Here is a 13388-nt window from a genome sequence, read left to right as displayed (position 1 = left end):
ATAGAAGGTAGTTATAAAAATTCTATAAAAAAAAGTGACAGAGATCAATATAGACAATATACCCCTAGGATGTTATGGGGCAATCCATGTAAATTTTTTCCCACAACACCTTTATCAGTATATCAAAGGTTAAAAATAAGAAATATATAGTAATTATTTCTGATTATTATATATATATATATATATATATATGAATATATTTATTTATTTTATTTTTATAGTCCAGAATTGTTTGAGAAACTTCACCTAGATACCTTATTTTTTATTTTTTACTATCAACCAGTAATATAAGAAAAAAGAAAATTAATAAATTATTAGTATTTCATGTAAATATGTATACATATACATGTTTCTCTTTTTTTTTTTTTTTTTTTTCATCATAAATTTGTTCACATATGTAATATATTGTAAGAGTGTTATAATTAAACAATATATGATGATAATCACATATATATATATTCATATGTGTTTTATTTTAAGGGAACTTACCAGCAACATTTGGCTGCAAAGGAGTTGAAGAAAAAGTCCTGGAAATATCACAAGAAATATACTACCTGGCTTCTACCAGATTTTAATACAATCAAAATTTTAAATGAGCAAGTAGAACATGGTACTTACGTGTCTTTTGATTATGTATCAAGTAGGATAAATTGAAATAAAACAAAATAAAAAAAAAAATATATAAATAAATAAATAAATAAATAAATAAATATATATATATATATATATATATATATATATATATATATATATATTTATATTTATTTAATTAATTTATTCCTAATATTCACATTACTATAAGTGTTTATATTCATTATTACCATTTTTAACATTTTAATTTTTTCTTTTTTTTTGTTGTTGTTTTTTTAGCTTGGTCCAAACAACTTAAGAAGAATTTCTCCTTTGAATATATACACCTAGAAGATGAAATCACTATATGACTCATAAAATATACATAAATATGTTTTAATATATATATATTTATTTATTTATTTAATTCATAATTTATATTCATATTGTTTCTTCTTGTATTTTTAATGTATTATTAAATTCTCGTTTTTCATATGACTTAAAAAAAAAAAAAAAAAAATGGAACATGAAAAATTTCCTGAACAATTCATAACTTTTTGTATTCCTTTTTTTTTTTTTTTTTTTTTTTTTCTTTCTTTCTTTTACCTATCTATAAAAAGTATATAATAGGTGTGCAAATAAATGATGCATGCGTAATATAATAACAACTGGAAATAAAAGGAAAACAAAACGAAAGTGTTTAAATTTCATATTTTTGCTTTTAAGTTTTTCTTTATATTATTATATTAATATCATATTAATTATAAGAACTTTAAAATTTCATTTTTTTTAATTGGGAATATATACATATATATATATATATATATATATATATATATTTAGATATGAAATAATTATAAGATATATATAGAAAGGGATGACAAAAATGTTTAAAAGAAAAAAAAAAAAAAAAAAAAAAAAAAAACCTACAACATCAGTTTGTCTTTTAAAATAATAATAAATAAAAATATATATATATAAATATATATATATATATATATATATATATATGTAAGAGTACACAAAAATATGTATGTAAATATATCTGTCTGATTTGATAAATATTTTTATTTTTTTTTTTTTTAAAGTTGTAATATGTAGCATGCTATCATATTTGTTATATCTATTAGTAAAAAAAAAAAAAAATATATAATAATTTTAATATGACAATATGTTAATCTTTTATATGTAGTTAAAATTATTCGCAACAATATTATATATATATATATATATATATATATGTAAGAGTACACAAAAATATGTATGTAAATATATCTGTCTGATTTGATAAATATTTTTATTTTTTTTTTTTTTAAAGTTGTAATATGTAGCATGCTATCATATTTGTTATATCTATTAGTAAAAAAAAAAAAAAATATATAATAATTTTAATATGATATTTGTTAATCTTTTATATGTAGTTAAAATTATTCGCAACAATATTATATATATATATATATATATATATATATTTATACATGTAATATTGTTATACTTTTTATTTTCTTGTACTTAATTGTCCAGATTTGTCATATATTTGTACAGATCCTAAGGTGTAATATATTATTTGTAAGTACCTTTATTTTCTTTTGTTATACATTAATATGAATATATATTATAATTTTCTTTTTTCTTAATTTTTTTTATTTTTTATATTTTGTTGTCCTCACTTTTAAAAAAAATAATATATAAGAATTTGCTTATTTTGCACAAGTGTTCTATTTCGAAGAAATGAAGAAAAAAACCTCCAAAGATGGAAAAGTATCCAAGTACAAAAACCATAATAAGGATGAAAAGTATGATGAGAAGAGTCTGAAAATAAATAAAAAAATGAATTGTACAAAAGAGAAACATGGGAAGAACAAAAATGAAAATACGAATAATCCATTGAATGATAATAAAAATGAACGTATTCATAAAAAAAGGGAAGCTATCCTTGAAGAAGTTATACCTGCAAAAATTATAGATACATATAGAAATAATAGAAACCAAAATATGAACAAAAATGTAAAAAACGAAAGTGTAAGAAGCTGCATATCTTGTTTCTGTTGCGGATGGGATGCAGACGATGAAGCAATGAATGAATTACTTTTGGAAGAAGAAAGGGAAAAATTAAAATTGTTGGAGGAAGAAAGGAAAAGATTAAAATTGTTAGAAGAAGAAGAAAAAGAAAGGGAAAGATTGAAATTATTGGAAGAAGAAAAAGAAAGGGAAAGATTGAAATTATTGGAAGAAGAAAAAGAAAGGGAAAGATTAAAATTATTAGAAGAAGAAGAAGAAGAAAAGAAAAGATTAAAATTATTGGAAGAACAAAATAGGGAAGAACAAAAAATTGATGAAATTGAAGAACCATCAAAAGATATTATATTTAAAAAGAAAGAAATCAAACCAAAGTTTCCTTTAAAAAAGAAGGCTAATTTAAATTTCATAGGTGCAGCAGCAGCACCAAATCCTCCGAAGGAAGCAAGTTGTATTGGACCTCCTCCTCAAGTCAAAGAAACAAATATTAATGTAAAGGAAGGTATATATCTTATTTATAATGCAGAAAATGATGGACAATTAGAGGTGCATTATTCAAAGAGTGGAAAAAAAGGAAGTGGTGTAATGGCATATATAATGTCAGATAATATCCCTGATTTTTATTTTGATAAAAATAAAGGGAAAGAAATAATTTTTAAAGAAGTTTCTAAAAAAATGCAAAGTGTTTATATAAATGATCTTAAACCATATTATGAATGCTATATTGAATTTATGAAAATGAAAAAAACATACAATGGGGTTTTATACTTTCTTCCTGCCTTTAATGAACAACCCCCACCCAACTTGGACATTGGTTTTTTCGACACTAAGGAAAAGAAGGTAATGTCTTCAGAGGAATAAGATAAATGAATATGTATATGAAAATATATTTGTGCATATGTACATATATATATATATATATATATATATATTCATATATATTTGTGTGTACATATTTTTTTACATATAAACTAATTCCTAATTTATTATATATTTTATATTAACTATATATAATATTATTTATACATGGGCATATTTTTATTAAAAAAAAAAAAATAATCATATTTATAAAATTGTCGTGGTATTATAGTTATTTACATTTTTTTCCTCTTTTTTTTTTTTTTTTTTTTTTTTTTGTTTAGTTAAACTATGTAGAAATAGAAAAACCGGTAGAGTTTACAGGAAATTATCTCTTTGTAATTCAGAAGGGTCTGGATATATTCAAAAAAGAAATAAATGTTGAGGCGCTTTTATCTTACCTGAACAGTTATGGATCATTATTAAGTTTGTCCTGACTTGTTCATGTAAAAAATTTTATGATATTCTCACACAAAATAAATATATATTAACATAAATAAGTATATACATATATATATATATATATATATATATATATACATAATGTTGTTAAAACATTTTATTTTTGTTTTATTTTATTTTATTGTTTTTTTTTTTTGTTTGTATATATATATATATATATATATCCTCTGAATGTACTTGTTTAATAATGTAGCCTTACGCTTGTACGAATATCTTAATTTTTATATTATTTTAAAACTTTATATATGTATTTATAAAAATAAGGATAAGAGGTTTTTGGAATAATATACATATATATATATAATAATGATTACAAAAAAAATACACACAAAAAAAAAAAGGAAAAAAAAAAAAAGAAACAAACAAATTATGCGTATTGTCACATATACTTATTTCAAATTAAAAATTATTAATTTTATTTGTAGAAAAAAAAAAAAAAAAATTACTAAATAAGATTTATTTTATTTTATTTTGATATAATTAAAAGTCATATTCTTCATCAAAATTTTCATAGTCTTCTAGATAGTTATACATATCCGTATCCCTTTTGTCATATCTTGTTTTTTTCCTCAACTTGAGTTTACGTTTGAAGTGATAGAAGTTTTTAATGTTGATTTTTTCTTCTTTTTTTAAGGCATCACCAAATTCTTCACCATATTTTCTATTAGACCATAATGGTTTATATAAGGACACAAGGGCAGGGAAATTTTTTCTATCATGTTGTAATTCATAACATTGGAATTTATCTTCAACAGGATCTTCAGATAAGTTATTAATTCTTCCTTCCCCTCTTATTTCTGTCATATAATAATGATACATTTCTGCCATTTCTGGTATTGACATATTAGAAGAATATGTTTCATGTTGTTGTTTGACAGGATACACACACATATTTAATACGACTGTTTTATTTTTGATTTCTTCTTCTGAACATTTATGATTTCCTCCTCCAATATAATCAATTGGTTCATGTTTATCTAGATAATATGTAATATAATCTGGATCATTGTTAGGATCTAAAATATGATCTAACAAAATTTCTTTAGCTCTAAGTAATGCATGTTCATTTATGAGTTTGATTTGATTTGAAGTATATTTTTTTCTACTAGTTATACCAAACAATTCTGATTTAATTTTATCAATTTTTGTACTATTTTTATCAGCTTCGTGCCATTCTAAAATAAGTTTTTTCGTAATTCTATAATATTTAATTCTATTCCAATTAGGATCGTCAAAATAGCCAGCAAAAAATCCTCTGGCAGCAAGTTCCCATTCTAATTTAGGTTCAGGTATAAAACCACTAGGACCTCTATAACCATATGGTATAATATGATTTTCATGAGCTTTATGATTCCATGGATAAATTAAATTTGATAAATCTTTTGAAAGCACCGGATCTCTCCATGCAGTATTTAACTGTGTCGTTTCCTTAGCACAACTATAGTTCCAATTTCCCCATTGTCTATATTCTAAATCTTCTTCTGTTTCTAAAAAGGTTTGATCTTGATTACCATCTGGATCTATATCAAATTGTATTAATTCATCATGATTAAAATTTCTCCATTCCACTCCATGATCTAAATAATATGGTATTTCTTTATATCTTGGACGATCAACTCCTTTTTCTAATTTCAAACCTTTTCCATCATAATTTTCTAATCCTCCTTCTATTTTTCCACAAGCTCTTCTTGAATCTCTTTTATAATCTAGATAAGCCCATTCACCTTTCAAAAAATTATAATATGGACTTTGTTCACGAGTAATCGTTTCATGAAATGGAATACTAATTTCCCATGGATAGTTTTTAACTGGGTCTCCCAAAATTTCTTTAGTTTTTTTTTCATGCAGAGATCCCTTTGGAGCAATAATCATATATATAGTATTTTTCCCTTGTTTTTTTTTATAAATGGATGAAACATATTTTTTATATTTTGTGTTTTTAGGAATATCATAATAACTAATTCTTTTTTTTTTTTCAACATAATTTTTGAATGTTTCATTGTATATAATATTACGAATAAAGTGTGTATAATGATTTCTTTTATTTATTTTTACATTGTCTAATTTCTGATAATCGTTTTCGTGTTCATATTTTAATTTTTTCTTTTTTCGTTTTTTTTTTATCTTCCAATTTGTTATATTATCATTTATGGGAAAATTATCTGTTTTTCTTTTTTTTTTATTATTACTTTGAATATCTTTTTTTGTCCTTTTCGCGAAAAAATACATTTGTATAGGTTCCATTTTCTTTTTTATAACATTATGTGGGAGAGGACTGGTGTTTGATTTTGGTTTCCCTTTCATAGGGTCCGATCGTTTCACACAATTAGTTGTATCATATATTAATAAGAAAACAACTGATAGTAATTTTTTGTTCCACAAGATCATTTTAAGGAAAATAAAATTAAAACGCAAACATATATATATTGAGAGAGATAGAGAGTGTGTGAAAAATACAAAAAAAAAAATTACATATTATGGAAATATGTCTAGCTAGCCATTTTTATGAATATTCATGTTAACACATTAATTACTAGCCAAAAAAAAAAAAAAAAAAAAAAAAAAAAAAATATATATATATATATATATATATATATATATGTATTTTGGGGAGCATATAATATTTATTTCTTTTGATGAGAAAAAGGTGTTTATAAAAATAATTACAATAATGATATGTTTATGAAATTGTTTTAAAAGGTTAATTTGTAAAATATAAAAAATATATACATATATATATATATAATGAATGTGTTTTAATTTATATGAAATATTTTAAGTTATGTTCTACTCTTTTGGATACTTATATAGAATAATAAAAAAAAAAAAAAAAAAAAAAAAAAAATATTATATAAATATATGCTTGTGTTTATTCATTTCTTGGTATTTTTTTTTTTTTTTGGCCATATACATATTATTGACTAAATATTACTTACAATAAAATAAATACACATTTGTATAAAATTATTTTTTTTTTTCCTTTTTTTTCTTTTTTACCTTATTTTATATTATAATAAAAAGGAATACGTCAATGTAAAATATATATATATATATATATATATATATATTTTTTTTTGTATATTCCTTTTTTGATTATTTCTTATTAATATATACATAAGAACTGGAGTGTTTTTAATTTTCTTATGAACACGTTTGTAATGTAAAATGAAAAAAGGTTTGTCAACTTATATAATATATATTAAATGTTTTATTTTAATATATATTAATAAAACATATTATTACATTTTAGAAATATTTGTTACTTAAAAATTAATTAGAATTAAATATATGTGTATAATGAAGAAAACAAAACATAATGGAGAATAATTTAATCATAAAAAACAAAAAAAAAAATTACATAATTTTATAATAAGCTGGAAAGAAATATAATGTTATATATATATTTTATATATATATATTTCTTTTTAAATATAAAAATGTGATAAATATGAAATGTCAAGAAAAAAAAAAAAAAAAAAAAAAAAGGAAAAAATTATAAGAATGAATAGAAAAATAAAAACAGGAAAAAATATAAAGATTAAAAAGGAAAGAATATAAATTTAAGAAAGAATTAAATTTAAAAATTATATTTATTTTTTAATTAATCATTTAAAAAGGTTCCATATGTATAATCATCAAATAAGAAGGATTGTTTTTCTAAATCTTTTCTTATTTTGCTTTTGAGAATGGTTGACGTTCTTATGCAGCTTAAAATGTATTGAATTTTCTGTCCTGTAATAAAAGAAAAAAAAATAATAAAATAGAAAAAAATCGAAAAAAATGATATGTATGATATATATCCATATGTGTATCATATGGTTATACTATGGAACCTTTGCCTATAAATTATTTGAGGGCTAATAAGATATCACGACATATAATATGAATGGAATATATATAAATATATATATAAATATTTTTATATATATATATATATTTATATATTGTTTTATTTATTTGTACCTGTAAAGAGGGTGAGTACCGATTTAACAATATTTATTGTAATTATAAATTCCATAAAATAATTAAAATAAATATTTTTTGGTGTATAAAAAAAAAGGCCATTATAATTATGCTTCTGATTAGATATGAATGCAAAACATATTATAGTATGTGTAACATAAATTAATAATTTTATAAAACACCAAACACTTAAGGCGAAAAATAATTTTACTAATGTGTGTAAAGATTTTGATTTGTCATAGGAATATGCATAAAAGGATCTACAGGTTAATATTATAACAAATATACAATCAAGAATCGATAAGAAGAATATTGTTTTGCTTATTATATTTGTGTATGGCATATACAGAAAAAAAAAAAGCAAATTAAAAAAAAAGTCCATTAAATATGTAAATATAATAGAATACCATAATGTATATAGAAATATTTTTGTCCTTGAACTCTTATAATGGTCTAGATTAAAATTTAATTTGTTTATTTTCTTTCCCCATTTATTTCTATTGTCTTTATACACATTATAAAATTGTAAGAATTGGTAATTATCAGACATATTTTTTTTTTTTTTTTTTTTTCTGTTTTTTAATTAAAAATTTTTCTCTTTTATAAATCTGTAGTTATTAAAAGGGTATATATATATATATATATATATATATATATATTTATATTTATGTATATGTTTAGGTATATAATATTTTTACACTCAATCCGATTCAAAAGTAGAGAAAATAGTCTGAAGGTTTTATTAACAAAAGGATACAACATATGTGTTATATGTGTCACTTTTAATTTCTTTTTCTTTTTTTTTTTTTTTTTTTTTTTTTCTATCTACATTTTAATATATATATATATATATATATATATATATATATAGTTGTAATTATTTAGATTTCTTTTTTATATTTTTAGACATTTATTTGGTTACTAATTAAAAAGGTTAAAATTTTTGATGTTTAAACAAAAATTAAATTAATGAAAAGACAATATAATAAATAAATAAATAAATATAAATATATATATATATATATTGTAATGATTAAAGATCATCTTGACAAGTTATTAATATAATAAATAATATATATGTAATATTTATTTGTTTATTTGTTTATTTGTTTATTTGTTTATTTTATTTTTTTATTTTTTTATTTTTATTATTTTTTTTTTTTTTTAAAGATGCATTGTTGTGCAGTCTTGAACCTCTCAACGGAATATATATATTCTTATTAAAGAGCATTAGAAAAAAAAAAAAAAATTGACAAAAAAAAAAAATAATTCTTCTAATTAGATTAATTATAGGATATAATATGGTATTACACACTGTTATAAGTATGGCCTATAACGATGGTAGAGGGGAGAATAAAAAAAAAAATAATAATAAATAAATAAATAAATAAAAATTAAATTAAATTAAATAAAATTAAATTATAGTTCGTCTATTTTTGATAGGATAAATTATATATAATAATTTATTTTATATGTTTATATATTTTTTTTTATTTTTGTTCTTATATGTTACGGATTTTAATTAACATTGTAAAAGTTTTATATTTCTGAGTACTTATGAATCTAGCTCGAAAAAATATAAGGCGATATATTATATATATAGAAAAAAAAAAAAAAAAAAAAAAAAAAAAAAATATACATACATCCATACATATATATATATATGTGATATATTTATATTTAAAATTTTCTTACCTTTTTACGTTTAATATGAAACATAGTCGATCTGTACTCTATGTTGGTTTTATATAAAGAAGAAGGTTGATAAAATATACTCTTTCGTTTTGATTTATTTTGTTTTATTTTTTTAAAAATAATTTAAATATTTTATATTTGTCCATTTAAAAAATAAAAAAAGAATCTCTTCACGTTTGTATCATACAATGGTTACGAATATATAATTTTTTTTTTTCATTATAATATATATTTATTAGTATATATATATTTAATGTATAATTTATTTTTTATTTTATGTTACTCATAAAAATATAACATATTGTTATATATATATATATATATATATATATATTGTGTGTTTGAAGTTGTTAAATTTAACATAATAAAATAAAATATATATATATATATATATATACATACACATTTTTTTACAATGATAGGTCTATAAAATATATTTTCTTTATTTTCTTTATTTTCTTTATTTTATTTTTTAATTTTTTATTTTTACAAAATGAAGCGAACACACCATTTGAGTAACAAGTATATCTTCCTATGTTGTTATAAATTGAGAAATATGTTTTTATGGGATAAAGAGAAAATAAAAATATATGATAATATAATTAGAAAGGTTGAGAACTCTAGTATAATTTCTTATCCGCTTAATAAGAATTATATAGATTTTTTTTATATTTCTTATAAACTTAATAATTTAATAAAGAAAACAAAGAAGAATTTAGAATTAAATGATGAGGTATTACATACAAAAATGTTCCTTGAAAAATGTTTGAATTTGTATTATTTGTTATTATCAAATATAAAATTAAAGAAAGCACATTTTTTAAAGAAAAGGATAATAGAATATAGTGAGAATAACATAAGGTCTTTATTAAATAACAAGGTCTTAAAAATGATAGACCAAAAAATGTTGCCATACAACATAAGGATAAGAAGGGAAGAGTCTGTAGAAAATTTGTTTAAGCAGATAAATGACGATACATCTCGTTATTTAAAGAAGGTAAACAATGTAAAAATGAGGTAAGGAAATAATAAAAAAAATATATATATATAGATATATATATATATATATATATATATATATATAGATATATATACATGTTTATATTATATATGTTTATATTTATGTTTTCACTTCAATTTGTAGACATTTATATATTCCTAGGAATAAAATAAATATGAGCGAAGAATGGAAGAATAAATACAAATACTTTTTAAATAAGAAGATGTTGAAAATACCTGTAAGTAAACACAATTATGAATTTCTTTTATGCGAAATTAATGATTCAGTGATTAGAAAAGAGGTTATGCGTTTATTAAATGAACCATATAAGTACTTAAATCTAAACAATGATATAATAAAGATATTAAAAAAAAGATATGATTTAGCTAATATATTAGGATATGAAAATTGGACCCATTATTGTATTAATGAATTTACTAGTGAAAAAAATAATTATAAGGATATTAAAGAATTCTTTGAAATAATTAAAAAGAGGATACATATGGATTATAGCACGATTAATAGAGATATGGAATTGTATATGAACAAAATGAATGGAAGTTACAATAATCACGACGAAAAAAAAAATAATAAAATATTAATAATAAAAAATAATAATAATAATAATGAACATATTTATAATAAAAATATTCATTGTGATGACAATATTTATGGTAACAATATTTATAGTAACAATATTTTTGGTAACAATATTTATAGTAACAATATTTATGGTAACAATATTTATGGTAACCATAGTACAGGCCATTATGGTGACCCCTTTTATAAATCGAAGGAAAAGAAAATGTCTATTTACGATTGGTATTATTATTACAACATAATGACAAATAAAATCGATGAATATACAATAAATAAATATTTTCCACAGAGTTATGTATTAGATAATTTTATACGGATAATATCACGGATATATAATTTTTATTATACCAGAGTTAGGAATACAGAATTAGGAAATAGTTGGGAAGAAAACACAATAATATATAAAATAGAAAGAATAGAAAGAAAAGATAGGATATGGAATAAGAAAGAAAATGATGATATAGAAAAAAAAGGTAATGATTTGTCAGCATCGTTTTTAGGTTATATATATATAATACCATATAAAAATATTCGTTTTAAAGATTATTTTAGAATAGGTAATGTAAATAGTTTATCCAATACATATTTAATTTGTAATGGACATGTTATAATAAATTATAATTTTGTACGTACCGTTCCCATAGAAGAAAAATTATTTAGTACGTCTGAAATTACAAGTTTATTTCATGAGTTCGGTCATGCTTATCATTTATTATTATTATCTTATAAATATAAATTATATAATTTTAATAATATTCCTTTAGATTATGCTGAGTTTTTTTCACATATTAATGAACATATTGGTAATAATTATAATATTATATATAATTTATCTAATGAAAAAAGGGATAATTCAAAAATTAATAAACATATTTTTAATTCTTTTAAATTCGATAAATTAAGATTATCACATATATATACACAATCAATAATTGATTATTATATACATAATATAAATCCATATACATTTTTTAATAAAAATAATAATTATAAAGAAATAAATAATGATGAAAAGGTCCTAAATAATTTTTATGATCTTATTAATTCTGAATTCCCATATAATATTAATCAATTTAACTATTCTTTAAATTCTACAAGTTTCCCATATCATTTCTCATCATTATATGCAGGATCTGTTTTTAGTTATTTACTTGCTGAAGTTAGAGTACGTCTTTTTCTAAATCAACAACAACTCTCATTAAAAAATAACAAATCCTTATGCTCATTTCAAAAAAACTTTTATGATATCATATCGATTAATTACATGGACAAAAATTATTATCCATCTATAATACAGCATGTTTTAAAAAACAAAAATGAAGTATTACAAAAAATGTGATTATTATATATATATATATATTAAATAAATAAAACATATAAATATATAACATTATACATATATAATATTATACATAAGTACATATATATATTATACATGTTGTTATATATATATATATATATATATATATATTTATTTATTTATATGTTATTTTTTTTTTTTTAATATTTATTTAATCAAACGTATCTTATCTTATCTTATCTTATCTTATATATAAACAAATGAAATAATTTCATGTTCAAAAATTTTTGCATATTTATATATATATATATATTATATATATATATATATATATATTTTTTTTGTTCTTACTTATAAGTGCTATAATTTGTTATTACATATATATATAAATATATATTTATATTTTTATATTTATATAGTTATATATATATTGAATTTTTTTTTTTTTTTTTTAATTTTGAACAAATTGAAAAGCCACATATATGTATAATTCACATAATATATATATGAATAAATTTTTTTTTTTTTTTTTTTGTGATTATAAAATAATATATATATATATATATATATATATATATATATATATATTATATATATATTTATTTATTTTATATTGTAATAAATACTTTTTCATTTCTGTTATTTTTCTTCGATTATTATGTTGCGACATCATGGATTAAGGGACAAAAAGAAGCAAATAAGAAAATGTTGTTTATGATATATGATAAATAAAATAAAATATATATGTATTATATATATATATATATTTTTTTTTTCATTTACATATTTTATATATTTACTAATTTTATAATAATATGGATTGTACATATATATTTAAGTACATCTTTTGAATAAAAGGATAAAAGAAGTTAAGAGTGCTTTTCGATTTATTTATCACCTTGATATATATAAAGTACATAT

The 13388-nt window shown here is 19.5% G+C and overlaps 5 protein-coding genes across 5 annotated transcripts in view; 3 read left to right on the top strand and 2 right to left on the bottom strand.

Moving 5' to 3' along the window:
* Positions 1 to 941, top strand: part of PF3D7_1006100 (CCR4-NOT transcription complex subunit 5, putative) — a gene marked incomplete at both ends in the record, with an annotated part of 1245 nt that extends 304 nt beyond the window's left edge. The window contains 4 exons of the mRNA XM_024473275.1: positions 1 to 128; positions 222 to 282; positions 481 to 640; positions 871 to 941. The exon at positions 1 to 128 is cut by the window's left edge and continues 20 nt beyond it. Coding sequence (XP_024329086.1) covers positions 1 to 128; positions 222 to 282; positions 481 to 640; positions 871 to 941 — 420 coding nt within the window. The remainder of the gene's footprint in view (positions 129 to 221; positions 283 to 480; positions 641 to 870) is intronic.
* Positions 942 to 2301: 1360 nt separating this feature from the next.
* On the top strand, positions 2302 to 3884 carry PF3D7_1006000 (IMP1-like protein, putative; the record flags this gene model as incomplete). The annotated part of the gene is made up of 2 exons (XM_001347310.1): positions 2302 to 3429; positions 3732 to 3884. The coding sequence occupies 2 exons, from the start codon at positions 2302 to 2304 to the stop codon at positions 3882 to 3884; spliced, it is 1281 nt and encodes a 426-aa protein (XP_001347346.1).
* A 505-nt stretch (positions 3885 to 4389) lies between these two features.
* Positions 4390 to 6297, bottom strand: PF3D7_1005900 (conserved protein, unknown function; the record flags this gene model as incomplete). Its single annotated transcript, XM_001347309.1, has 1 exon — positions 4390 to 6297. One exon carries the CDS (start codon positions 6295 to 6297, stop codon positions 4390 to 4392), a length of 1908 nt encoding a protein of 635 aa, XP_001347345.1.
* Positions 6298 to 7510: 1213 nt separating this feature from the next.
* Positions 7511 to 8422, bottom strand: PF3D7_1005800 (conserved Plasmodium membrane protein, unknown function; the record flags this gene model as incomplete). The annotated part of the gene is made up of 2 exons (XM_001347308.1): positions 7511 to 7641; positions 7873 to 8422. 2 exons carry the CDS (start codon positions 8420 to 8422, stop codon positions 7511 to 7513), a joined length of 681 nt encoding a protein of 226 aa, XP_001347344.1.
* A 1638-nt stretch (positions 8423 to 10060) lies between these two features.
* On the top strand, positions 10061 to 12506 carry PF3D7_1005700 (peptidase, putative; the record flags this gene model as incomplete). The annotated part of the gene is made up of 2 exons (XM_001347307.2): positions 10061 to 10584; positions 10712 to 12506. 2 exons carry the CDS (start codon positions 10061 to 10063, stop codon positions 12504 to 12506), a joined length of 2319 nt encoding a protein of 772 aa, XP_001347343.2.
* Positions 12507 to 13388: the final 882 nt, after the last annotated feature.

Source organism: Plasmodium falciparum, assembly GCF_000002765.6.
Source record: "Plasmodium falciparum 3D7 genome assembly, chromosome: 10".
Taxonomy (NCBI): Eukaryota; Apicomplexa; class Aconoidasida; order Haemosporida; family Plasmodiidae; genus Plasmodium; species Plasmodium falciparum.
This window is presented reverse-complemented; position numbering and strand designations above follow the sequence as displayed.